General features: G+C 36.8%; 1 protein-coding gene across 1 annotated transcript; it reads left to right on the top strand.

The window, feature by feature from the left end:
• The first annotated feature begins 232 nt into the window (after positions 1 to 232).
• Positions 233 to 3,445, top strand: LOC125238406 (cecropin-like). Its single transcript, XM_048145732.1, has 2 exons — positions 233 to 432; positions 2,870 to 3,445. Exons 1-2 carry the CDS (start codon positions 331 to 333, stop codon positions 2,960 to 2,962), a joined length of 195 nt encoding a protein of 64 aa, XP_048001689.1. The 5' UTR covers positions 233 to 330; the 3' UTR covers positions 2,963 to 3,445.
• The last annotated feature ends 23,792 nt before the right edge of the window (positions 3,446 to 27,237 follow it).

Raw genomic sequence — 27,237 nt, 5'->3', positions numbered from 1 at the left:
AACAGAACATTTTGCGTCCAAGCTCGCTTTTATCACAACTGCATACAGTTTATTTTTCAACGTTTCAATAACAACTGAAACTTGTATTGTATTAACGGGATCTTTTGCGTTTCGCTGTGACTGTATTTCCTTAAGATACGGTAGAATGTTGCTTGTTCTAACAGTATGTTGTAGTTTGTAAGTAGTGAAACGTTTAACGTATATAAGGATTCGGATGAGCAGAAGCTTCATTCGATTTTTAAACGTTCCACAACGTTCATTTATTCTCTGTTCTTTATTTGAACATATTGACGACGTTCGTTTGTTTTTTGTTCTATATTTGAACTAAGAATGGATTTCTCTAAGCTGTTGTTCTTCTTCTTCGCTTGTTTTGTTGCTTTGTGCTCAGTGGGCGCCGCGCCAGAACCGAGATGGAAGCCGTTTAAGAAACTTGTGAGTACCTGCATATTTAACTTAATATTAAATAATTTTGAATGAGCTTCCAAAATTGGAACACTCTTACTACACTAGATGTCCCTACTACTTTATTTCTTTAGTCCCTTTTGCAGAAAATGTTTGGTTCGAGTCTTGGAACCTTATTTGGTAGACCGGTGGGGTGGTATCTGTAAGTCGCGAGTTCGATTCTAGACTAATAACTTTTTCGCTGACAGTGCTCCGCCTGTCGACGTACTGTCACTGAAAATACATAATTATTATACGGGTATGTCCTTTCTGCGGCAGTAGTTCGGCTGTTGACGTAGTGTCAGCGAATTGGTTAAAGTGAATATTATACTGTTAGTTTTATTTTATTTCTAATAATGATTCAATTTAAGTTTTTTTTTTCTCATCACAACTTTTTATTAAATATAATTCGTAGAAATATTATTCAGAACAATAAATCGTAAATGTGTAAAGACACATGATAAGCTCATTTCTAAATTAATAAGGGCCACTTGCACCAACGAATATGGAGGGTTAACCCGAGGGTTAACCCACCATTTTATATGAAATTTGACAGATGACAGCCCACTAACCCTGAGTTAAGTGGTTGGTGCAAAAGGGCCTAAGTTAAAACTAGAATTTATTTTCAGGCCTAAACATAATTAGTCTTCTTAGTATTATTAAATTTCAGCTCGCAAAATCTGTATTCTGTAAATAAAGAAGTAATAAAGATTTTTAATAAGCAGCCCTAAGTATTGGACAAATTTGTTCCGAATTTTTCCAATATCGCGACTGAAAAGACTCTACGGTCGGTCTTAGGCCGGCTACAAATGAAAGACCCGAGGAAAGATTTTTGTTATTTTGTAATTTGATTTTATAAACTATGTACTATGGCCTATGTACTATGGTCTATGGCTTATGGCCTATGGCCACCTGCTGCATTACCGAACTGATACAACCTTAAAACTTTTAGGAAAAGAGCGTAGATAGGTACTTGATATACTTTTAAGACTGCTTACCTTCAGGCGATTAGACTCGTCTGCTTATTTGTTTTTTATATGAGATAAATAATTACATATTTGAATAACCTATAGCCTATAACCTATAGCCTGTGTGGTGACGGGTTAAGAATTTCACCACCCCCTTTCTTCCCGTGGATGTCGTAGAAGGCGACTGTGGGATATGGGTTAAATTGTGGCGTAGGCGAGAGGCTGGCAACCTGTCACTGCAATGTCACAGTTTCGTTTTCTTTAAACCCCTTATTTGCCAAGAGTGGCACTGAAGCTTTATTAGTCTCATGTGCTCTGCTTACCCCTTTATGGCATACAGGCGTGATTGTATGTATGTATGTATATTTGAATAAATATAAAATTTCGCAATATTTGATACATTTCTTTTGACATATTATAATTTTGAAGTTAGCATTGCCTAAAGGTAACTTCTAAACTATTTTCTATTACTGCAGGTGTGGGTTTGCAATTTCAATTTTGAAAACCAATGTGAAAGTACTTAAATCAAATTATTCATGCAAATAGCCAAATTTTCGAATGCATTCGGAGAGATGGGCCAAGGTAGCGACCGAATGGGCGCCACAAATTACCAGAGGCTGAGGTAGACCAAAGATGAGATGGCGGAAAAATTGGACTCATTTTGTGGCGGCTGGCGAGAGCATGCACAAAGCCGTGACGAGTGGCGGAAAACAGGGGAGGCCTTTGTCCAGCAGTGGGACACATTATAGGCTATAAAAAAAATGTAAAATGCCTCTAACGTCAACTTAAAATGCCGATACGTAAAATATTAAAATATCCATAGCATTAGGCACTGGTCCCACCGCGAGCTAGTAAGCTATGAGCTATCGGCTATAAAAACGAAAAAAAGATAATCACTCCCGTGCAAATAAAAGAGACGGCGATATGTATAGTTACTCGCCTAGCGATGAGCTATCAAAATCCGTGTCTCTTTTATTTGCACGGGAGTGCTTATCTTTTGTTCGTTTTTGTAGCCGATAGCTCATAGCTTACTAGCTCGCGATGGGACCAGTGCCATAACAATAAAAATCGGTAGTGTGCGACCAGCCTTCCGTCTTCCTTATCCTACTTTTCACTGTCCGTAGGCGTTATCCTATTCAGAAGGGCATTTTCTAATTTAATTTCCGGCCCGGCTCGCAATTAAATAAGATTACCTTAGTAATACGGTGTTTTCCTATAAACAAAGTTGTTTACAAAATGTTTAACTACTTTTTGTGGCTTGCATGTTACTATCAATTTATAAGTTTTTTTTTTTATAGTAAACAATTTGGTTCGTAGACAACAGACAGAATTGGGACAACTCTTTCTTCCTTGATATTTTTACCGCCTTTTTCCACTGACAGACTAGATGTGTCAGAGTATCGATTTACTTGCTCGCCTCATAGACAGCGTTAATTTATTTTTTTTATTTTTATTTTCAGGAGCGAGTAGGACAGCACGTGAGAGACGGCATCATCAAGGCTGGACCTGCGGTCGCTGTGGTCGGTCAAGCCGCTACCATCGCCAAAGGATAAACAAAAGAATACAAACCATACTCATGTAATCACTGTAAATCTTCATACAAGGACATCATCAACACCATCTCCTGGAGTCCATAATCTACACACTATCTTAACAAGCCATAGTCCTGCAATCACTGTAAATTTTCTTACTATCTAAGGCGTCGTCAATATCGACTGTGAAGTTCACATTGCTAATATAAAATCTGAAAATAATGTAAAACACATACTCAAGCTGTCAACTGTAAAACTTTATACATCATCAATTTTATGTACATAATTTTCTTAGGATAGTCTTAGAAAATTCTTAATTATCTGTCTACTGCCAATTTATGCCATATAATATGAGTCATAATTATGTGTTACTGTCATGTAGCAAGATAACGACTGACATTGAACTTTTCTGTTGCTTTTATCTTTGTAAATATAAACCGTGTTCAGTAAATGTACAAATAATTAAGTATTATTAAGTAAATTAATAAATTCCTTTATTTATTATATTGTATTTTAATTTAAACACTGTATATTTCCGAGCTCATATAACCCGACAACCTTCAAATCAAGAGTGAACAGGCATCTTCTGGGCGAGCTCACTCCATCGTAGGCCACGTCTTTGCCTTTGGCTAGTCTGTGGCCAACAGTAAGCCCATTTATAAGAAAAAAAAAAACAACCCAAAAAATACTTTTTTATGATTTATTTATCATTTAATATTATTATGATTAAATAGTTATGAAATACATTTAGGATCCAACTACCTTTAAACATACTTACTACCGTGTTATATTAATTTATGATATATTTACTATAGAGTACAGTTATATGGAGTAGGTAAATAAAACAACAAAGATTTAGTCACCTTACTTAATATTAACACAGCACGTATATAATCCTACTGAATAAAAAATACCGTTAGGTACCTATTTTAATTTAATAGATAAGTAAGTGGTGGATAAGTGTTAAAATTTTTGTAGTTTCACGTTTTAAAATTTCTAAAACCAAGTTATTACAACTAGGGAACAAATCAAACAATTTTTTTTTCGGCTCGGCCACCAGTGGGCCTTGTCGTTTTTTCTTTCGTGTATGATATCTATTTCGGTTTATAACCAATTTATTATTCAAATTTTATTAGAAACTATTGATATTAGGTACTACAACAGGAAGAAAATTTAGTTCATGTTCTAATTCTATCAACATCTGGTAAAACATATCTCATAACATAAATGACCAACTATACTAATTATCTTGAACAAAAGGAGTACAAATTTCTAATGGGTCGGCAACGCGCCTGTGTCATGCACCAATAGCTTCCTTAAGTTGCAGGCGTAGACCTTATCGTGTGGCGTTATATTAGCTTAAGGCTCGTTATAGTTATGCCAGATGTTTTAGAATTTTATAAGCGCATTAATTATTTTAAGGAATATTTGCTTAAGCTTGGGCCAGTTAGAAGAAGCGAGAAGTTAGGGCAGGAAAAATTTTCGGAAGCAAAGTCGGTTTATAACGAGTATAATGCCTATTTAGAGATTTATATTTCAAAGGTAGAAAAGGGGGAAGTGCCCCTCGACAATAAGGTACAACAGTATATTGCGGAAGTCGAAAGAGCATATGCTAAAATATTGCAACTGTTCGGGGAATCGCAACAATTAATTAATTCAAACATGGGTTCCAAATCGAATTTCGACTTGAAGACGGCAGTCTCTCTTTTGCCCGTCATGGATGATACTGAAAAGGTTTCTTTGCAATTAATCGACGCCATAGAGTTGTATGGGACAATGATAGTCGAAGCTGACATCCCGGTGTTGATAAATTTCGTTTTGAAAACACGTTTGTCTTACAATGCAAAACTGCGGTTAACAGGTACCTATACCACAGTAGCGAGTTTAATTGCAGATATGAAACTTCATCTGCTAACTCGGAGGTCGGATACCGCTTTGCAGAAACAGTTGCAGACGGCTAGGCAGGCGGGAAAGAGTATAGAGCAGTTCGGTAGAGATTTAGAGGATATTTTTGTCAAGCTGACAATTTCACAAGCCAATGGTGATTCGAGTGCTTACAGTGTTCTAAAACCCCTTAATGAAAGGCAGGCTATTCACAGGTTTACCAGTGGTTTGCGAAATGACCGGTTAAGTACGGTAATATCGGCTCGCAATTACACGTCTCTTAAAGACGCAATACAGGGTGCTAAGGATGAAGAGATTGCGATGACACCAACACCCTCAGAGCAGGTGTTCGCGGTGCGCGGTAGGGGTGCAAGAGCCCAAATAGCTTCGGGTCGTGGAAATGTATATTTCAACAGTAGGGTAGGTGCAGCGAGACACCCGCAGTACGAGTACAGGAAAACCGAAGGACGCGCTTCCTACTTGCCCAGAGGCAGAGGCGGTGGCGCTTTCAGGGGTGGTTTACGCGGCCATGGATATCGTAAGAGCTACGGGCATAATGGTAACGGTTTCGGACCCCGTAAGCCCCATAATAAGCAGTACGTAAACACGGCTCGTGAGTGCAATGACACGAACGAGTCACCAGCCAGATCGTCTGATCTTCAGTTTTTTCGTAACTAACACCTTACCTTATATTATGGCCTTCGGTAACGTGAATTCAGTTCAGCTTCACGTAAATGGAAAGTCGTTGACATGGCTATTGGACACCGGAGCGTCATTGAGTGCAGTCAAATATGGTTCGATAAGACCAACAGCTCCGATGATTCACCCACACACAACAAACGTAAATGGGCTAGGCGGTGTAATTACATCTGTTGGTTACAGCTATCTCGATTTATTTTATGAGACAAATGAATCATTTAGTCACAAATTTCATGTTTTTGAAAATTTACCGGTTGACGCGGACGGGATCCTGGGTCAGGATTTCTTAAAAAATATAGAGGCAATATAGATTTTGAAACGGACGTTTTGAAATTGAAAAACGGTAACCGCACATCCTTTATACCGGTACGCGTTTACTCTACACATAGCAGTAACGAACAATCATTCATTGAGTTACCTTCGCGAAGTGAAATTTTTGTAAAAGTTCCCATTAATGTCGCGGGAGATTTTGTTGTTTATGCCAGCGAAGTATGCGAGGGTATTTTCATAGCAAATTCTTTGTCTAGAAGTACGGATGGTAATTTGACTGTTAAACTATTGAACACGCGAGAGCAGGTTGTGAGGATTAAGTGTGTTACTCCCGAAATTAGGCGACTGGAGGAATTTGACGTTCTTAATTTTGATGAATGTCCAAATAACGCCGAAAGAGTGAAACTGTTGCTTTCTTTGTTAAAATTGAATTATTTAAATTCGGAAGAAAACGCCAGCATCTCAAGTATTTGCGCTAAGTTTGCCGATATTTTTCACCTACCAGGTGATAAGCTGAATACCATGAACCTTTACGAACAAAAAATCCATTTAAAGCCTAATGAATCTCCAGTTTACAGTAAGCCATACAGATTGCCTCACTCTCAAAAAGCGGAAATTAAAAAACAAATCGATCAAATGTTACGAGATGACATAATCGAAGAGTCCTATTCGGAATGGGCTAGTCCTTTGTTAATAGTACCTAAAAAAGCAGATTCCAGCGGGGAAAAGAAATGGAGGGTCGTAATTGACTACAGAAAAGTTAACGAGCGTATAGAGAATGACAAATTTCCATTACCGAATATTACCGAGATATTGGATTCACTGTCTGGTGCAATTTATTTCAGCACCTTGGACCTTAATCAAGGATACTATCAAGTAAAACTCGACCCTAAGAGTAGGCAATACACGGCATTTTTGGCTGATAAGCACTACCAAATGAAGCGCCTCCCAATGGGTCTAAAAACGAGTGCTAGTGCGTTTAGCAGAGCGATGACAGTTGCAATGACGGGTTTGAATTACTTACAATGTATCGTTTACCTTGACGATATTATCGTCATGGGACGAAATCTTCAGGAGCATAGCAAAAATTTAATAGACGTATTTTCGAGGCTGAGGAAAGTCAACTTTAAACTTAACCCACTAAAATGTACGTTTCTAAAAAAGGAAATTTTATATTTAGGCCATTTAGTTACGTCAGATGGAATCAAACCAGATCCAAGCAAAATTTTAGCGATTAAAAATTATCCAACTCCAAAAAATGAAGATGAAGCTAGAAGGTTCGTAGCGTTTGCGAACTATTACAGAAAATTTATTCCGAAGTTTGCCGAAATAGCTCAGCCAATAAATAATTTATTTAAAAAAAACGTAGACTTTGTATGGACTAATGAATGTTCAGATGCATTTAATACCCTAAAAACAGCAATGAGTAACCCACCATTGCTACAATATCCTAACTTTTCAGAAGATAACGAGTTTAGAATACACACCGATGCGTCAGGGATAGCGATAGGCTGCGTTTTATCAAACGGAGATGGTTTACCTGTTGCTTACGCCAGTAGACCCCTGAACAAAGCGGAGAAAAATTATCCCACCATTGAGAAAGAGCTTTTAGCTATTTTGTGGGGAATAAAATATTTCAGACCTTATTTATTTGGACGACGTTTCAGAGTAATTACGGATCATAGGCCGTTAGTCTATTTATTTAACATGAAGGATCCCTCCAGCCGCCTAACCAAGTTCAAATTGTATTTACAGGAGTACGATTTTGTGGTAGAGTATTTGAAAGGTAAAGATAATGTGGCTGCAGACGCATTATCAAGGGTTGAGATAACTAGTGAACAGCTGAAAGACATGAGTGAAAGAGTTATGTTCGTAACAACACGTGGGCAAAAGAAGCGAATGGAAGAGAAAGAAAGGCAAAAAAATGCCGGCACTACGGATTTCCAAAACGGTTGGATTGATCACCCAAACGTGGCCGAAATTCTAAAAAAACCTAACAATTCAACACAATTAAGTTTTAATTCAGAAGAGTATCGCAAGTGTGCGAAAATGAATGATTGTATTTATAGCAGAAACAATACGTTTGTATATACACCCTCATTGTCACTTATTAGCGTTGCACCAGTATCCCTATCATGTATGAAACGAGCTTTCTTCATGAGGGAATTGGAAGCTTTCTGCAATATTATAAACATTAACGAAATATGCGTTATTAAAAACAAAGACAATGAAAAGATTATCAAAGAGCTAGCTCAACATATAAAAAATATAAGTAAGTGGTCCGGGCCACGACTATGTATTATAAAGGGTGCAAAAGAAGTAAAGAATAAAGATGACAGGCGAGTCATCATGAATGATTTTCATATCTTACCCACTAGCGGACACGCGGGTATGCGTAGGATGACGAATAATATAAAACGTCACTACTACTGGCCAAGCATGGAAAATGACATAAAAGCTTTTGTAAAAAAATGCGATAAATGCCAAAAGCAAAAATTCCATAAACACATAAAAGAACCGATGTCTATTACTACCACAGCCACATCGGCATGTGAAAAAGTGTATCTAGATCTAGTTGGCCCTTTAACTAAAGATAACAACGGGTATAGTTACATATTGACGATACAGTGCGAGCTCACTAAGTACGTATGGGCTTACCCATTACCCAATAAAGAGACCGAAACGGTCGCGCGAGCATTCGTTGAAGGTTTTATTTTACATTACGGCATCCCGCGCGAGATAGCAACAGACCGAGGTTCTGAATTTATTTCTTCAACTATGCGAAATACGTGTAAATTGTTAAAAATAAATCAGATACAATCCACGGCATATCACCATGAGAGTCTCGGTTCTTTGGAGAACTCTCATAAGGCCCTGGGAGCTTTCCTCAGAATCCAGACGGATAACCAGGCTCACGAATGGAGCAACTGGCTTCAATTCTGGTGCTTCAGTTATAACACGACTATGCATTCTGAAACTAAGTATACTCCCTTCGAATTAGTATTCGGAAAACTTTGTAATTTACCAACTAATATAACTAATAATAATATAGATCCTGTGTATAACTTCGATGATTATCCGATAGCTTTAAGGTATAGATTGCAAAAGGCTCAGGAAGACGCCAGAAATAATTTAATTATGTCAAAACAGTTAAGAAAAGAAAGATATGATAAAACATGTAATCCAATTAAGTATAAAATAGGCGATTTATTATTAGTGAAAAAAGAAGGACGTGAAAAAATGGACCCAGTGTATTTAGGTCCATACTCTGTTATTGAAGACATGGATGTTAATGTAAAAGTTTCTATAGGAAATAAACAAAATGTAATCCATAAAAATAGAACTATTCCTTATTTTATGTAACGAGTTATGCTAGTAATAAGTTAGTCATAATCATTGACTCATCGGTGCACCAGGTGTGCGTCACATTTCATTATATTATTGTTATCGTAACCTAAGAGAGTAATCACCTCACCATAATTATGAGCGTGTCGTATTATACAATAACACATAAAAGTGATTGACCTGTATTTTTATTGTAGGTTAATTTGAAAGTTTGTTAAACATGATTTTTTTGTGTAATATTTTTTTTTTCTTTTCTAAAAAAAAAAAAAAAAAAAAAAATAGGGGGAAGGTGTGATGTGTAAGCATACCTAATTAGATTAAGTAGGCTAGATGCTTTATATATGGAAACTGTATTACTCATAATGATCAGCTTATTCTATCTGTATTCTAATCGACTTTACATATTGATGCCTTGGAGAGTCAACATGTGTTTCATTTATTAAACTCTACTACATCCCTACCGAATAGAACATGCACCAATAGCTTCGACCAATACAAGGCGTCCACAGGTTACGGTGACCGCCTTCCATCAAGCGGACCGTACGCCTTTTGCCACCGACGTAGTATAAGAAAATACTACATATAACTACTGTTTGGAGGCTCCAAACTTCCAACAAACGACCTTATTTGAATCCCATCAAAATGTCATAAACTGACTCTAAGATATATCAACCATCATTTTCCTCACATCTATCACTTTCTTCCTCATACGTTGGAGTGAAAGAGAAGTTAATGGTAAAAGAGTGTACCGACATAACCTTGCGAATAGTATTCTGAAGAATATTTTTTACATTAAATAAATGACGATATAACAAAGTTTGATCGGCAGTAAGGCACTGGTCCCACCGCGAGCTAGTAAGCTATGAGCTATCGGCTATAAAAATGAACAAAAGATAAGCACTCCAGAGACACGGCGATATTGATAGCTCACCGCAGCTGGGCGAGTAACTATAAACGTGTCTCTTTTATTTACGCGGGAGTGATTATCTTTTGTTCGTTTTTATAGCCGATAGCTCATAGTTTACTAGCTCGCGGTGGGACCAGTGCCGTAAGCTTTCCTGAATTTTATCTTTCATAGAGTTTCGTTCTTATTGTAAAACAACGTGTTGGATTGTTATCCCGCTAAGTTAACAGACACATCAACGTCACGAAGCGAAGGTAGGGCACTTCCTAAACAATGTGCAGTGACTGATTATTCGATGGATGTAAGGTGCAGTGGGTTAATTTACAAAGTCACATAAAAATCACCATTATTAAAGAGGATTCTGATATGTCAGACTCCTCTTTCTAAATTATCCCAGCATTTCTGTGATGCGAAATTACCCTCCTGCACATTATTGAAGGCTATGCTCCGGTCTTAAATGAAAGAACTTCTCCTTGCTCTTTGTTTTATTACAATGCCAATCTCATACTGAACCACAGAACTTAATTTAGATAGAAGAAACAAATTCATATATTTGTATAGGGGCCGAGCGTGTCAAATTTTGTACTGAAGTTGATTCTTGCCTGTAATTTTAAATATGTCTCAGGCTCTCGATTGTTCATAATTTTCGTGTTGTTGCAATTGAATATCACGTAACGAGGCATTTTTTATGTTTTGGTTGACTTCAACTTACGAAAATTGACGCCCGAAAGCTGCAAGCTGCGAGTAAAGACGGACAACTCAGTGGATTTCACTGAGTTCATTTGACACGCTAAGTAGATACGTTTGCTTGATCTATGGTATATATGACATCTGTGTACTGAACAGTTTGGGTTACAATCACAGCCGATATTAACAATACAATACACAAATTCCTAAAATTATCACAGCTTGGTTATACGGTTGCCTTTTTTAGTTTTTCCATAATGCCGATTATACCCTTTTTTTCACGGTGACATCTGTCAAGATTTATGCGGTTCCCGCCTAATGTTTTATTTTTTTAAAAGGGCCAATCTTATTAAGGCACGTTTATATCTACCGATAATTTGATAAAGGCCAGTATACATACAAAATCAATGAAAATTATGAACTCAATGTCGAAAGCTAACATTATTTAAAAAAATATTGAGAAACTAGCTTTTACCCGCGGCTTCGCCCGCGTAATAAAAGTATTCTTATTGAAACGTTTACAAAAAATAAGATTTTCATTTGGATCCGTAGGTTTCTTTGTAGGTACATCTGTCCGCGATTATTTCGATTAAGATAAAGCGGGGCAATTCTCGACTGGGGGGGCCATTGTAACTGATCTGTTTGCTGTACGGTCAGCCATGAAAGTGGTTTCCCACTTTTCGACTCTATTGATCGAAAAGTGGTAAACCACTTTTTTGGCTGACTGTACCTTACACATATTACTATTGTTTTAAAAGAAATTCTTGCAATGATTGTAGAATTGTTACACAGCGACCACAGCGTAGGTAGTAGGTACGAATATGTATGTATTTTACCTATATAAATATTTATACTGGGAAACTTCATACAACCCACATAGCCAGTATCTCGACGCTATGGTCGGTAGGGTAAAAAGTACTTCCTTGCATTATCGCTTACAATTTTTTCCATTTTGCTTATACTTATTGCAAACGTAAACATATAAAAGGCAAACAAACAACGATCTTCTTACAGCACATTGAATGTAATAGTTATTACGGATGCAGGATACTCGCCGATGCATACTTACTAATCCCTTCCCACTGAGCCACCCTTAGGAGGTGAATTTTGGAAAATCCTTTCTTAGTGCTCCTCTACACTATATAAGGAACCTACGTGAGTACGTGCCAAATTTGAGATCTCTAGGACCAGCGGTTTCGGCTGTGCGTTGATATGTCAGTCAGTCAGTCAGTCAGTCAGTCAGTCAGTCAGTCAGTCAGTCAGTCAGTCAGTCAGTCAGTCAGCTTCTTCTTTTATATATTTAGATTTCTTTAACGGAATAATTACTAATTTTCACATTATTTTGCCAAGATAAATTAATAAAATCACAATGCGTTTGGAACGCATCCGTCATTAATGTAAGTTTGGAACGCACCTGTCATTAACGTCACGTCATTGTCAAGTTGTCAGGTAGGAACAATTTGTATGGGAAAAAAGAATCACTGTTTTCTAATTATCATCACAATATTTACGTGTTTTTACACTGCCTAAACCTTCTGCGGTCTAATACAAACATTTCAATACCAAAATTACGTAAATCGGTCCAGCCGTTCTCGAGTTTATAGGTAACTAACAAACGCATTTCATAAAAGATACATATTAAAAAGATAGATTGTGTATATTGGTACTACCTAATCAAAAAATATATTAACGAAATAAAGTCATACCTACAAAGGTGCATTTAGCGTAATTCTATATGTTAAAGTCCCTAAAAAACCCTATTTTTTTCATGATGTCAAGATCACAAAATGTCTCCAATGGAACACCTCGGACACTGGCGATCAAATATATGAAAGAGGCGCGTTCCTAGCACACAGTCTAAGTTCGTGTAGGTAAACGGGCACCGTTCTTGTATGAGTGAGATAGGTAATGACAGGTCGACTATTCGCGTTTTTGACAGGCGGTAACTGTGAGGTAGCCCAGAGCGGGTGGGCGGCACTTTCAGCGGGGAATGGGTGTGGCCATACTGTACGATAGGACTATTTATTACTAGCTCTTTCCCGCGGCTTCGCTCGCGTTAGAAAAAGGCAAAAAGTAGCCTATTCACTCTCCATACCTTCAACTATCTCCACTTAAAAAAATCACGTCAATTCGCCGCTCCGTTTTGCCGTAAAAGACGGACAAAAAAACAGACACACAAGTGTCATTTCACTTTCCCATTTATAATATTAGTATGGATACTGTGTCTCTAGCGAATTGTAGTATGTATCTCTATCGCTCTTCCGTATTGGCACACCTTGGACAATGGCGATCAAATATATGCAAGAGGCGCGATCCTAACACACAGTCTAAGCTCGTGTAGGTGAACGCGTACCATGCTTGTATGAGTGAAATATGACAGGTCGACTGTTCGTGTTTTTGACAGGTGGTAACTGTGAGGTAACCGAGAGGGGATGGGCGGCAATTTCAGCGGGGAGCGGGAGTGGCCATACTGTACGATAGTACTCTTTATTATACTGTGGTATTGGTGCGACACAATACACACAGTTGCACGCGTATCGTCCGCCACGGAGAATCAGGACCCGTAGCCGAATGGCATTTCTAAGACGCGAAACGAAAACGAATCGCCGCGAAAGGTAGTCTGGCTCTGTCGCGCCAATATGCAAGAGCGATAGTGATAGATATGTAGCAGCATTTCGTGCGTTTGTGCCCTCGGCTACATACCCAGCGCTTTAAATACCGGTATTTTTGCCTACACACATTTGATACATGTCAACCGGTATATTTATTAAACGACTTATTGATATACCAGTAAAATAAACCGGTATTAATACCGCTTAAAACCGAAAATATAAAGGTTTTTACCGGTATTTTAAAAACCGTTATAAACCGGTAAATTTCGGTTTGTACTAGGCTACGTTGCCGGGAGAATACCTAGTGTACTATTGGCTAGAAGGCCTGAATAATATTATTATTTCATTATACCGTACCTGCGTGTTACAAACCACTTATTTCACTTCCTCGTCTAATCGTGATTTATAATTCCACTATTTCCACTAAGTTGTAGCCACGTCATAATGAAATTATAGTGTCAAAATTATCAGAGATCATAAATATATGCGATTACATAAATTATTTTTGTGACATGAAAAACGGTTTTATAAAATCGGAAAAAAAAGATAAGAAGGTGAAAAATTATAGGTCAGGATATTTTTTGTCTTTTTATTAGTATACGATAGGTACATTATACGTTTACTACACGGAGAAAAAAGTCTAGTCCATGATACCTAAATAGTGTAATCTGAACGAGAAAATCTAGTAAATTCTGGGACAATTGTTCATATAGTATAAATAACTAAACCAATCTGTTTAAATTCGTTGAGCTTAGTGAACTAGTTATCTTGTAATTGCCACACATTAAAATTGCGTGTATTACTAGAATATTTAGTAATCATAACACGTGGATCGTACAAATAAATAATATTTTCTTGCAGAGCTTAATAAATGAAATGTAAACTTGACAATAAATTCTTGTAAAGGTAATATATACATTAAGTATCATAAAATAATAATATTGTAAGGGTCACACAGTCAAATTGTGTGTATTACTAGATTATTCAGTACGTATAACAAATGGAGTGTCTAAATAAACAAAAATTATAGTAGAAATTAATAAAAGTTATGTAAACTCTACAAGAAATTCTTGTAAAGGTTATAAAACTTTAGTTAGGCCAAGAATAGGTATCGTTAAGAATACAAGTCATTTGATATATATTATATTCTCTTCATTTATGTAAACTTCATTAAATGGTTGATAGAACAAGAAAGTTAGTTACGGCAACTGCATTTATGGTACTCTCTAATAAATATACAATTGCGTTAACGTGTTATATTTTTATCGGTACCTATGAATTTGTCTGTGCACTGTATAGACAACTAACATTTCTTGTAAATGTAAAAAAAGGTTTGTTGTCTATACAAGGTGGTACAGTAGGATTAAAGGCTGAGCCACGCCAAATACGTGTACGTAGACGTGTGCGTGGCGTGCGCGTTGTAAAGTACAAATCTTCAAAAGAGATGACACACCGCTAGACACACGGGTAACACGTCACACAAGCGGTGTAATCTCTTCTGAGGATTCGTCATTTACACCGCGCACGCTACGCGCACGTCTACGTACACGTATCTGGCGTGGCTCAGCCTTTAATCCTACTGTACCACCTTGTACAGACAACAAACCTTTTTTTACATTTACAAGAAATGTTAGTTGTCTATACAGTGCACAGACAAATTCATAGGTACTGATAAAAATATAACACGTTAACGCAATTGTATAATTATTAGAGAGTACCATAAATGCAGTTGCCGTAACTAACTTTCTTGTTCTACCAACCATACAGTGCACAGATAAATTCATATGCAGCTCAGCATATGGAAAGGACGCTATGAGCGGTGAAAATTGGTGAATCTGAAAGTAAATAAAATAATTACATAATTTGTTAAAAATATATTTCAACGATCCTTAATGCAAGACTTTGTGCATGTATTCGTCAGTGTTAATAGAACCTTTATTTCGTCCAACCGATATTTTGCAGTATTTTTCCACTTTTGTTCCACAGTATGGCATGGGTCACAGGAAACTTGCAACTATTGTAAATCATCTGAAAAAGACATTAAAATTTCTAAGAATAAATTTTACAAACAGTATAATTCTACGTCCACTTCAGATATATATAATATCAGTTCAGTATTTAGATTTTGCCCACGTAATGTCGTATGAATTTATATGCAATGTAAAATGAATACAACATAAATGCCTTTTTACCCACCATTCTAATTATCTACTAAGTTCTACATATATGTTCTATAAGTACATGACTCACCTGTAAATACTTGCCAACTCTGCCATCTCCCATCCTTGCAAGAGTTTTTGCACCTCTTCATCCATTTCCTAAAATGGAAACTACCAAACGAATGGATAATACGTAGTAGTATTATTTACGATAAATAATAAAACCTATCGCGATCCGCGTCCACGCGTGATCTCTCATAACACGTAAATGGCCGCCGACCGAAGCCGCGAGCGCTTTGACATTGCGTTTCGTTACACAAGCAAAACATTTATTTATACGGACAATTTTTTTGTTATAACAATTATTGTTCGGTGTATATTACGAGAATATCATTGTTATTTTTTACAAGAGGCGCAAAGTAAAATCAACTATACTGCTATAGCATTCACTAAGATATAAAATGGTACTTAAACATGGCGTTTCGTTACAAAAACGAAACACATATTTATACTAACTAAATACTTTTTCAACAGAACTATTTGTTCACCAGTATACAATACGAGAATATTAATGTCATTATTTACAAGAACTGTAAAGTAATACCAACTTATAAAACAGTCATATCAACTATACTGCACTGGCATTCGCTACGATACAAATAGTAGAGTTGACAGCTTTGCGTACATATTTATACAAACTTAATATTTTTAAACATAACTCTTCGTTGAGTTTACATTACAAGAATATTCTTTTTATTTCTTTACGAGAACTACAAAGTAATGGCAACGTATAAAAAAGTTACAGCAAGTATACTGTGATAGTAACCACTGCGATTAAGATTGTAAGGATAACTTTTAATTGTTTAGCATTACAAGAAGCTTCTTGTAAATGGAATTATTGTAACCTTTACTCAATTAGCTGTAAATAAAACTAGACTTCTCGTATATGTAATTCAAACAGAACTGTTTAGTGCATATTAATGTTTGCTTAGTTCTATTGAATTCAAGATATAGTAAACGTAACAATACAGTAGTTTTTCTTACGAGATTGTAGTATCAGTTACGATAAATCTATTTTACTAAACGTTCTGGTAGTATTGTTAGAATTTTTTTTTTCCGTGTAGGTACCAAATCACGTACATTCAACTACTAGTTAACAAAAAGTACCGAAATGCGATGTTTTGAAATCCTTAATATTTTGTTAGTTTAGTGTAGTCCTGAATGAATTTATTTGGACCTAATAGTTAGAAATATGAAATATACTATTTAGCGTATCAAAAAAAGAAACCAATTTTTAATATTAGCAAAAAAAACATGAGCTGTTTTTTGCTGTTACTTTTCACGTAGGCGCCTTTCGTATAGGTAAGGTATTTACCTCAGGTATTTACTGCCAGTGTGTCAGTGAGAGTAAGTATACAATATTTCTTACAGGAATTAATTGTAATTGACCTAAAGAACCCCCCTTAAAAATTAAAGGAAATGAATAAAAACAGCTTGTATATTAATTTCTTTACTACAAAACACAACCCGCTCGAGGGCACCACTAAAAAAAAAGTTTATTTCGGACCAAGTAAAAATCCATAGAACTTGTTAGTATAGACTTCTTTCATTCATAAACGGTTAACGATATAACTAAACGGTTGATACCTTTTAATAACGACCTCTTTTTGTGTTATGGTAATAAACGTATTTTTATTTTATTTATTTATTTAACTTAAAGTACCCCCTTATTCATAAACGTTCACTAAAGTTATCAAGCCGATAAAAGTGATTTTCACCACGCCAACTGGCGAAGATCAATTTTGCTATTCAAAAACGGATAGCAAAATTGCATTTTATCTACAAGAGTGCAAAGTAATTTCATTTCAACTTGATGCCTTGAGCTGGCTGGTAGAATTTATCTACCTATAAATAATTATTTTGAATCATAAACATTGAATATATTGCTGGATTTGATATAGTTTTGATGTTTTATAGTCAGTATAGTTTGTTCGTGTTTGTGTGGTGAAAAATTTTGTGTTTTACTCGGTGGCAAAATTTATTTAACCTTCGTGCCTCGAAACCCTCGCAATACTCCAGATTCTACTTTTTGAAACACTTGCTACACTCAAGGTTCATATTGGAATCTTTCACTTGCTCGGGTATCAATATTGGCATGTGCGGTTAAACAACAACTTTGCCCCCTTGTAAAACAATTATAACTACGTAGTGGTCTGATGGAAATCGGCTTGTTCACTTTAGTGGAAGTTTATGAATAAGGGGTGGAGGGGGGGGGGGTAAGTCTATTATACTGTTTTCATAAAACAACATATTATACCAAACATCATTACCATAACACTTATCTATTCACATGTTTACACACCAAAACCCACAGTGTTACACGCTCTATTCCACACAAGACAAACTCTGTCAGGCCTCGGTAAACACATAACACTCATTCAGTCCGTTGTCGGTTAGTAGGGTCCGTCAGTCGCTTTCTATAACATAATATATATCAGGAATATTGTCTTAAGAGGATACGGTAGCGAAAATGCTAAAATGGAAAGGAGCCCCCTTTCAACTTGGAAATTTTAGTTAAATATACAAGTGTTATTAACTAGATTTATCGAAAAAAAAATGACCATTAAGAACAACTCAGTCAAAAGATATTTCAAAAAAATCTTTAAATCGAGGTTCCGCTCTCGACCCTTTCCTCCTTTAAAACTTAATCAATCGGAACGAAATTTGAGAATCTGAATAATAATTAAATAATCTATGTCGGACCGTTTAGCTTTTTTGGTTAATTGTTACCAATCTTGAGTATCACACCTTTTTTTGCGCCACAATGAAAAAGGCCGTTTTTGTAAATTTTTGATTGGCTCTAGAGTCTTTAAAAAGCAGAATATCAAAAAAATCAAAACGGTTCGACACAGATAAAAATAATAACAATCTGTGTTGAAAAAATCATTGATCTATCTTCAAAAACCAGGGAGGAAATAGTCGAGAGCGTTTGTATGGAGAGTTGACCCCTACCGTATCGTCTTAAGTTTGTAGTTTATTTAATGCTCGAGCACAGTTAAAATTTAAGCTATGAATTATGGCGCAATGTAAAGTCAATATATTGTTTTCTTTGGGCTTACTCTTGACCACAGACTAGCCAAAGGGGTGGCCTACGATGGAGTGAGCTCGCCCAAAAAATGCCTGTTCACCCTTGATTTGAAGGTGTTATATGTAAAGTCTTAGGCCTAATCATAAATTAAATATAACAAGATCATACCATCCCATACATTAAAATGCGACCGCCTAAGACCGCGCTTACACTCCACCACACATAGATGGCGCCACAAAAAAAATGTCTTGTAGCTTTCGATTATACTTGTAGATTATGGCGTTAAGTGTCACTTTTGACATAGATTTACGGCTCGGAATTGACACTTAATGCCAATCTACAAATAATCGGTGGCAACAAGGCATTTTTTTTGGCGCCATCTATGTGTGGTGGAGTGTAAGCGCGTTCGTAGGCGGTCGCATTTTAATGTATGGGATGGTATGATCTTGTTATATTTAATTTATGGCCTAATTTAGACGGCGTGCGAACTCGCCTGCGATTTTAGTTACATTGCGGGCTGTTGAGGTCACATACAATTTTGCACAATCATTAAATACCGCAATGTAATAATGTCTAAATGGGCCCTTTACGTCTGAGAACGCCTGGGTTTGTAATCTAGGCGAAATTAGGTATACCGGGTGTCATACCAACGCCAAAATGAACAGGGGTAATAGAACGGAACATCTCATTAACTATCACATTAAGTGAATTTGAACTTAATGAAAATGTCATGGCTTTTGAGAGATTGGCCGTTAAAACTCGTGGTTAATAAAACGTAAAAAGAACTAATTACATTTTCATTATAGTTTAATTTGCTTAATGTGATTTAGATGTCCTAACCCGCCGTTCCATTTTGGCGTTAGTTTTAGGGACACCGGTATAAATACTAGGCAAACAAACAAGGTTTTACTATAGTCCCCAATGTTCATAAAAAGAAATGTTTTATTTAAAAATCACAGTAAAAAACATAAAGAAGATTGTAAAACTTACACTTTATTAGTAGATAATTCGATTTTGTGGTCACGAAATACCCTGTTATAATACGGTCAGTAGCAAAACTAACTAAACAAATATTTTCTTATACTTACGCGTCAGATTTATTAAATTGTAGCTGGTTCAGAAAATGATTTTTATGTTGTAAAAAAATCCTTTGGCGATTTGGGATCACAAATGGCTGCCTCAAATTGAATTTGCAATCTCAAGGGACTTCAGCAATTCGAATGCTGAATTGGTTGACGCGAAAGAATAAAATCCCCAATATATGTAGTTCTGAAATGCACTTTAAAAAATATTATAATTTGTATGTCTTTCCCATCACGGAACAATGGTATTCCGGACCTTTGGGAGGCGTGCGCGGGGCCGAAGCCAACGCGTAGAGGCCCTTTCGACACTTTAATGAAATGTAAGGGGTACACCGAGCAGATGTTGCCTTTGCCCGTATCATGGGACACACGCAGAGGCAACACCCGACAGGGTGTAAGGACTATTTGAGAGTTAATGGAAACTAAAATGAACTGGTTTATTTTGATGAAAGTGATGGACTAAATACTGGGCTATGGATAAAAAACCGGACGCCTGCCTAATAAAACGGTATCCAATTTTATTTCTGGCAGACGGTGACTCGTCCCCACAAGATGGGCCCCCACAAAAAGCGACATCCAAAATGGCTCAAGGGCAACACCGGTGTGAGAACTCAAGGGTGTCGAGAGGTGTACACCGCTTTCTGCCCAGTGACTGTTAAGCCACTGTACCAACTCGCGTCTTATGCAAATTTTCACTTCCACCCCTGGGGCATGTAGCCCTAACGACTCCACTCTGGACGGCCAGCCAAGGCAAGCCAGAGGTAGAGAGTACTGTCCCACCCACCCGCCTTACGGGTAACAGAACTCCCCAGGAGCACTCGGGTACGTGGGGTCGCTGTTCCCCAACAGCTCGCCACAAGCTGCCCTGCGTTGACTGATTGCACTGGTAAAACCAATGGGCGATGGGGTCGTCATATCCCTACGCCATTATAATTATTATTAATCAAGAGCTGAAATTATGTAACATGGTTCCTTGTATCGATAAAAACATGATACCTACTCAAACATGCTAAAAATTCAATTCAAAAAATAAAGTCGGTCAACCAAATCTTGCCACTAAGAAATGGCACAAAATTTAAATTTTCTTTAGGAATTAAACGTCAAGGTTTAGGCAGGCACGTGAAATGAAATGAAATGAAATGAAATATTTATTTTCCAAGTAGGCATATTACAATGCGCTTATGAACGTCAAATAAAGCTACGCCGGCTCTAACCCTACGCCTCAGCCTCGAGAAGATTTCAGTCCCCCCTCAGTTGGAGGGGGGTATCCACTATGGGACCGGCAAGAAACTCGGCGGGCCACTTCTTTTCAAGACATTACATCTTATAATTAACATGGATTAAAAAACGAGATACAATTTAATCAGCAAAAGTATTCATCAAAAAAAGAAATATTAAATTAACAGACTAGGTACCTACTCTATGGAAATTCATTTCAATAAATTATGTACTTTATGAAGACAACTGGCCGGTGAGACCTACATTGTGAGACCTACAAAAACGACGGGGTGTTATAAAAAGTCCTATGTTTATTAAAATAGTTGTTAAGGTGTTCTTATACTCAAACGGTAAAGGCAACGATTTTGATTTATATCTAACTAGCTTTTTGCCCGCGGCTTCGCTCGCGTTAGAAAGAGACAAAAAGTAGCCTATGTCACTTTCCATCCCTTCAACTATATCCACTTAAAAAATCACGTCAATTCGTCGCTCCGTTTTGCCGTGAAAGACGGACAAACAAACAGACACACACTTTCCCATTTATAATATTAGTATGGATAATAGAGCTGCGGACTCTACCCTCAGCTTTTAATGGCTCTACCGACACGCAATCGTATCGGATAAGGGCTAGAGCTACACAATATTAGCCTAATAAACTTAATCTACACTATAAAAACCGGCCAATAGCGTGTCGGGCCACGCTCAGTGTAGGGTTCCGTAGTTTTCCGTATTTTTCTCAAAAACTACTGAACCTATCAAGTTCAAAACAATTTTCCTATTAGAAAGTCTTTATAAACTTCTACTTCTGTGATTTTTTTTATACATACATACAACATACATACAATCACGCCTGTTTCCCATAAAGGGGTAGGCAGAGCACATGAAACTGCTAAAGTTACAGTGCCACTTGACTCTTGGCAAGTAAGGGGTTGAAAGAAAACGAAACTGTGACATTGCAGTGACCGGTTGCCAGCCTCTCGCCCACGCCACAATTTACCTCACAATTAACAATTTCAATTTCAATTTCAAATTTTTTCATATTTTTTAAACATAATGGTTCAAAAGTTAGAGGGGGGGGACACACTTTTTTTCCTTTAGGGGCGATTATTTCCGAAAATATTATTATTATCAAAAAACGATATTAGTAAACCCTTATTCATTTTTAAATACCTATCTAACAATATATCACACATTGGGGTTAGAATGAAAAAAAAAAAAAAAAAACCAGTCCCCACTTTACATGTAGGGGACCTACCCTAAGAAAACATTTTTTTACCACTTTTTATTTTACCACTTTGTCGGCGTGATTGATATACATATTGATACCAAATTTCAGCTTTCTAGTGCTAACGGTTACTGAGATTATCCGCGGACGGACGGACAGACCCTAAAAAGGAATTAAAACTTTTAGTTTTCGTGATTTCGTGATAAAATTGTTTACGGCTTACGGCGTTTCAGCGTATCTAGATATTTTATTGACTAGATTTTATTACAGTTGACACGACACACAATAAGTGCGTTTTCAGATTATCCGATTCGATATCGGATGTTGGACCGACATCTACTACCCACTATCCACTCATTGAGTTGCAGGCACCACACGGTTCACAGGTTATGGTGACCGCTTTCCATCAGGCGGACTGTATGCTTGTTAGCCACCGACGTAGTATGAAAAAATACCCCATACATTACAGGCTCCATCTTGGAATTTTTCCATTGAAATCCTTCCGACATCCGATATCCGATCTGATAATGTGAAAACGGACTAAGAACGAAACAATATAATTTTCCCCTCACTAGCTCTTTCCGTGTTTTGTCCTTTAATACCAGCGAGTAAAAACTCATTTTATCCACTAGTGGGTAAAGTAATTTGACCTTGAATAAAGTCAAATTAACTGCTTTAAAATTGATAAAAGTAGGTGAATCTAGTAATAAAGATGATTTACCACCTGTGGAACCACTGGAAGCGGTGATAAACGCATTTTTTGCGTAGTAGTTTCCTCGCTTTAGTGAGGGGAAAAGTTTTGTGTTACACTCGGGTACAAATGTATTTTACTTCTCGTGTGACTCGCAAGTTCAGGATTCTATTCTCAAATCCTCTCGTTTTTCAATTCCACACTCGGCGTTAAAATACAACTTTGCCCCCTTGTATAAGAAATAACTATTACACTACGGTTTCGAATGCGATTATACTACATAGAGTACTTAATATTATTAATTATACCGCCCTTTGACCAATAGGTTTGGTTGAACTAAGTTGTTAGGGCTAGCCACGATGTAAATCTAATAGTTTTCAAAGCTCCCGAAACCAAGGTTGTAGGGGCTCGATTCCACATTTATTGCTAAGCGATCGTGACATGAATATTGTAACATTAAACTGATAATTTAAAAAACCGGCCAAGAGCGTGTCGGGCCACGCTCAGTGTAGGGTTCCGTAGTTTTCCGTATTTTTCTCAAAAACTACTAAACCTATCAAGTTCAAAACAATTTTTTCCTAAAAAGTCTTTATAAAGTTCTACTTGTGTGATTTTTTTCATATTTTTTAAACATATGGTTCAAAAGTTAGAGGGGGGACGCACTTTTTTTTCCTTTAGGAGCGATTATTTCCGAAAATATTAATATTATCAAAAAACGATCTTAGTAAACCCTTATTCATTTTTAATACCTATCCAGAATTATATCACACGTTGGGGTTTGAATGAAAAAAAAAATCAGCCCCCACTTTACATGTAGGGGGGGTACCCTAATAAAACATTTTTTTCCATTTTTTATTTTTGCACTTTGCTGGCGTGATTGATATACATATTGGTACCAAATTTCAGCTTTCTAGTGCTAACGATTACTGAGATTATCCGCGGACGGACGGACGGACGGACGGACGGACTTTGGGGAGACCAATTGGACGCCGTCCTGCTGGACACCCAAAATGTCGTTGGGCGGATAGAGTGGAGGTAGACCTCCGTGAGCTCGGCGTCGGCGAAAGCTGGCGCGATACCGCTCAAGGCCGAGCACAATGGCGTGCGAGGAAAGAGGTTGTTGGAGGCCAAAACTCATTTTGGGTTATCGCGCCAACCAAGGAAGTATTTAGAATAGGGGCATTTTAGAATTTACCCAACTTATGGTACCAGTATAATTACATCTGGAAAAAAGTGTGGAATACAACCCCCAAAGCAACAGCTCTGTATAATGTGAGCATAACCTTGACCTTTCTTCAAGGTCGCCGCTACCTCGACTTAACTTAAGCTTTCTATTAAGGGAGTTGCAAATTGTTACGAACTTTTACTAAAATACGAGTACGTCTGAAAACTAGGTTTTTAGGTCCACTGTTTACTAAGGTAAGTCTAAGTAAAAATTCAAATAAATTAATATAAATAGTAGTAAAATAATAATAATAGCGAAGAGTCTCGACCAACATCTTAAGAGACTCTCGCTAGGTGGCTGGATCAAGGGTCAAATGCAGAAGGCGGTGGTCTTGGACACAGCGCGGATAGTCCGACGGTTCCTCTCTCTGCAGCCCTAACCACCGGCAGCTTGGGCCCTGCCCCGCTGCTGGCGGCACCCTAGGTTAGGTTTTTTATGTGTCTATATGTTTTTTATATTGTATGTATTTTTTGTATTTTACTTTTATATTCATATTATAAACAACCTAATTTCAGACGAAAGATCAATAAAGGAAATAATAATAGTAAGAACTTATTTGTATGGTCAGATATGGACCGGTTGAAAATTCGGCTACAAATAGAAAATTTGACAGCAACTATTATATTGCCTGATTCAAACATCTAGAATTAACTCTTAATGAATCGGATATGTGATATAACTGTATGAAAAATCACGTTGCTTTAAACAGGAGCGTAATTTTTGACACTGACATAATATCCAACGCGTATCGTCATTTATTTAAAGGGCTATCTTGTTTGATTACTAAAGGCATTATAAGCACAGCATAATAAAGAGTACTATCGTACAGTATGGCCACTCCCGCTCCCCGCTGAAAGTGCTGCCCACACCCCCTCTCGGCTACCTCTTAGTTACTGCTTGTCAAAAACGCGAACAGTCGACCATATATTATTTCACTTATACATACGCGTTCACCTACACGAGCTTAGACAATGCGCTAGGGACGCGCCTCTTTCATATATTAGATCGCCAATGTCCGAGGTGTGGTATAAGTACTACCTATTACTACTTACCGCATACATACATATATAAGAACAAAAAAATCTTCGTTACTATACCTTTTGACAATAATAATGTTAGTTGTGTTAAATCAAAAATATGGAAGAAGGCTCTAATATACCACTGTCACATCTCGGACACTGGCGATCAAATATATGAAAGAGGCGCGTTCCTAGCACACAGTCTAAGCTCGTGTAGGTGAACGCGTACCATGCTTGTATGAGTGAGATATGACAGGTCGACTGTTCGCGTTTTTGACAGGCGATAACTGTGAGGAAACCGAGAGGGGGTGAGCGGCACTTTCAGCGGGGAGCGGGATTGGCCATACTGTACGATAGTACTCTTTATTATACTGTGCCACTGTTGAACTCAGTTTAAGCCTGATATGTCAGCAATTCTATTTGCTTAACAGCAAGGACCATATAATACGGGACAGACAAAGCCCATACAAAAAAGCGTACCCCTGAAATGTATATGGGCCTTATAGGCTTAAAACTAGATGGCACTGTTTCGCAGCCTGGAAGTGGCCAAAATCATATTTACCCCAAATATTTTTATGCTTCTTTATTTTAATATTATGATATCACGTCAATACAAATTTTGAAAAAAATAAATGTATGCCTCATCAGTGTAGTTATGATAATATTTAATAGGTGGCGCTAAAAAAATTATGTACGATGCTTAGTATAGAGACTGTAAATCCTATGTAATATGTAAATGATTCTTGCTTAGTTGCATACAAACTGCAATGAAGCGGTTCACTTTTTTGCAGCTGAATGTACTCAAATGATTTTTCCAGAGATAATCATCGTCTCAACATCCCATGACGTCTCAACAACATCTGTTCACGCTACAATCATCTCCGACAGTTCAATCACCGAAAAAGAAACTCGATCTAAATTAAATCATCAAGCCAAGGTCCAGTGGTTTGACGAAAATGACAAGTAAAGGAGAAATTCGTCACATTTGACTCAAAACTACCGTACGGAACCATTATTATAGCTTTCCAAATGAATATTACAAGTAATTTTATATTGTCGCTGATAAGCCTAGGGAGGTGGGGAAGGTATCGATATAAATTACGTAAGTATGGTGCTGTTATAAACACAAAGTACCACTACATTAAATACTTTATTCATACATACATTTTCAAGTAATAAAAATAAAATTATGCAACTTATTTTCATGACATTGTTGAATGTAGTAGCTATAGTTGTGTAGTAGATAATTTATTTTATACGACACGATACAATAATATTTATCGATATATTTTTCATAATTATTTTTTAAATCGGGACTTAATCGCGTATGATTTTCAAGCCAGTCTTCTCCGAGACCACGGGGACAACGCCGTCCCTGAAACGTTGGAGGTCAGTTTAATATGTATTAGTCATACGCTATTAAGTCCCGATTTTAAACATAGTAATGTGTAATAATCGTGAAAGTTTAAATCAGTGATACATTCTTCATCATCCAAAATACCTAATTTTAATTCATGTCACTGAGTTCAGTAACAAGCAACTGTAAAATATTGCATTAATCTGCCGTCCTATCACTAAAACCCATCTAACCCACAAATGATAGTTTTGAGATATGGGCAAAAAACATAAAAACCCATATCTCTAGGAAATGTGTCGATTTAGTCCAGATTTCTTTTATTCTTAAATTAAAACTAAATTCACGCTAACATTATTTAAAATCAATTTAATTAAATATTGTTTAATTTATTAGAAATTCGCCATTTTGTGTTTAAGTTATGCAAATAATTCCTAAAATATGTATGATTTTACTATTAAAACACGGTTAAGTATACTTTAGCCGTTTTTTAGGATTGAATAATACATAAAACATGGCTTAATAACGGCAAAGTAAATTTACGTGTTTATAGTAATCGTAACTGAGCATTGCATAATAATCTAAAAACATAGCTTAATAACCGCAAAGACACTAAACAATTTTATACTATCGTATATGCTCTAAAAAAATGCTGTAACCGTTTTTAAGCTATGCAATGACTACTAACATCGAAATAATTTGTATGCATTCCTAATCTAAAAGCCCGCTATATGACAAACCAGCGACGATTACTAGGTTTTAGCATTGTCATTCTTTTTAAAAGGAGTTTATCATTTTAGCAATGTCCCGTTTACCTGCAGTACCTGCACTAAG

This window comes from Leguminivora glycinivorella, chromosome 23 (assembly GCF_023078275.1).
Source record: "Leguminivora glycinivorella isolate SPB_JAAS2020 chromosome 23, LegGlyc_1.1, whole genome shotgun sequence".
NCBI classification, from domain to species: Eukaryota; Metazoa; Arthropoda; class Insecta; order Lepidoptera; family Tortricidae; genus Leguminivora; species Leguminivora glycinivorella.
This window is presented reverse-complemented; position numbering and strand designations above follow the sequence as displayed.

Bases quoted from the DNA above. Each gene is read 5' to 3' on its own strand.
- LOC125238406 (XM_048145732.1), top strand. From the start codon at position 331: ATGGATTTCTCTAAGCTGTTGTTCTTCTTCTTCGCTTGTTTTGTTGCT. The intron at 433-2,869 runs GTGAGTACCTGC...TTTTATTTTCAG, and splicing joins GGAAGCCGTTTAAGAAACTT to GAGCGAGTAGGACAGCACGT.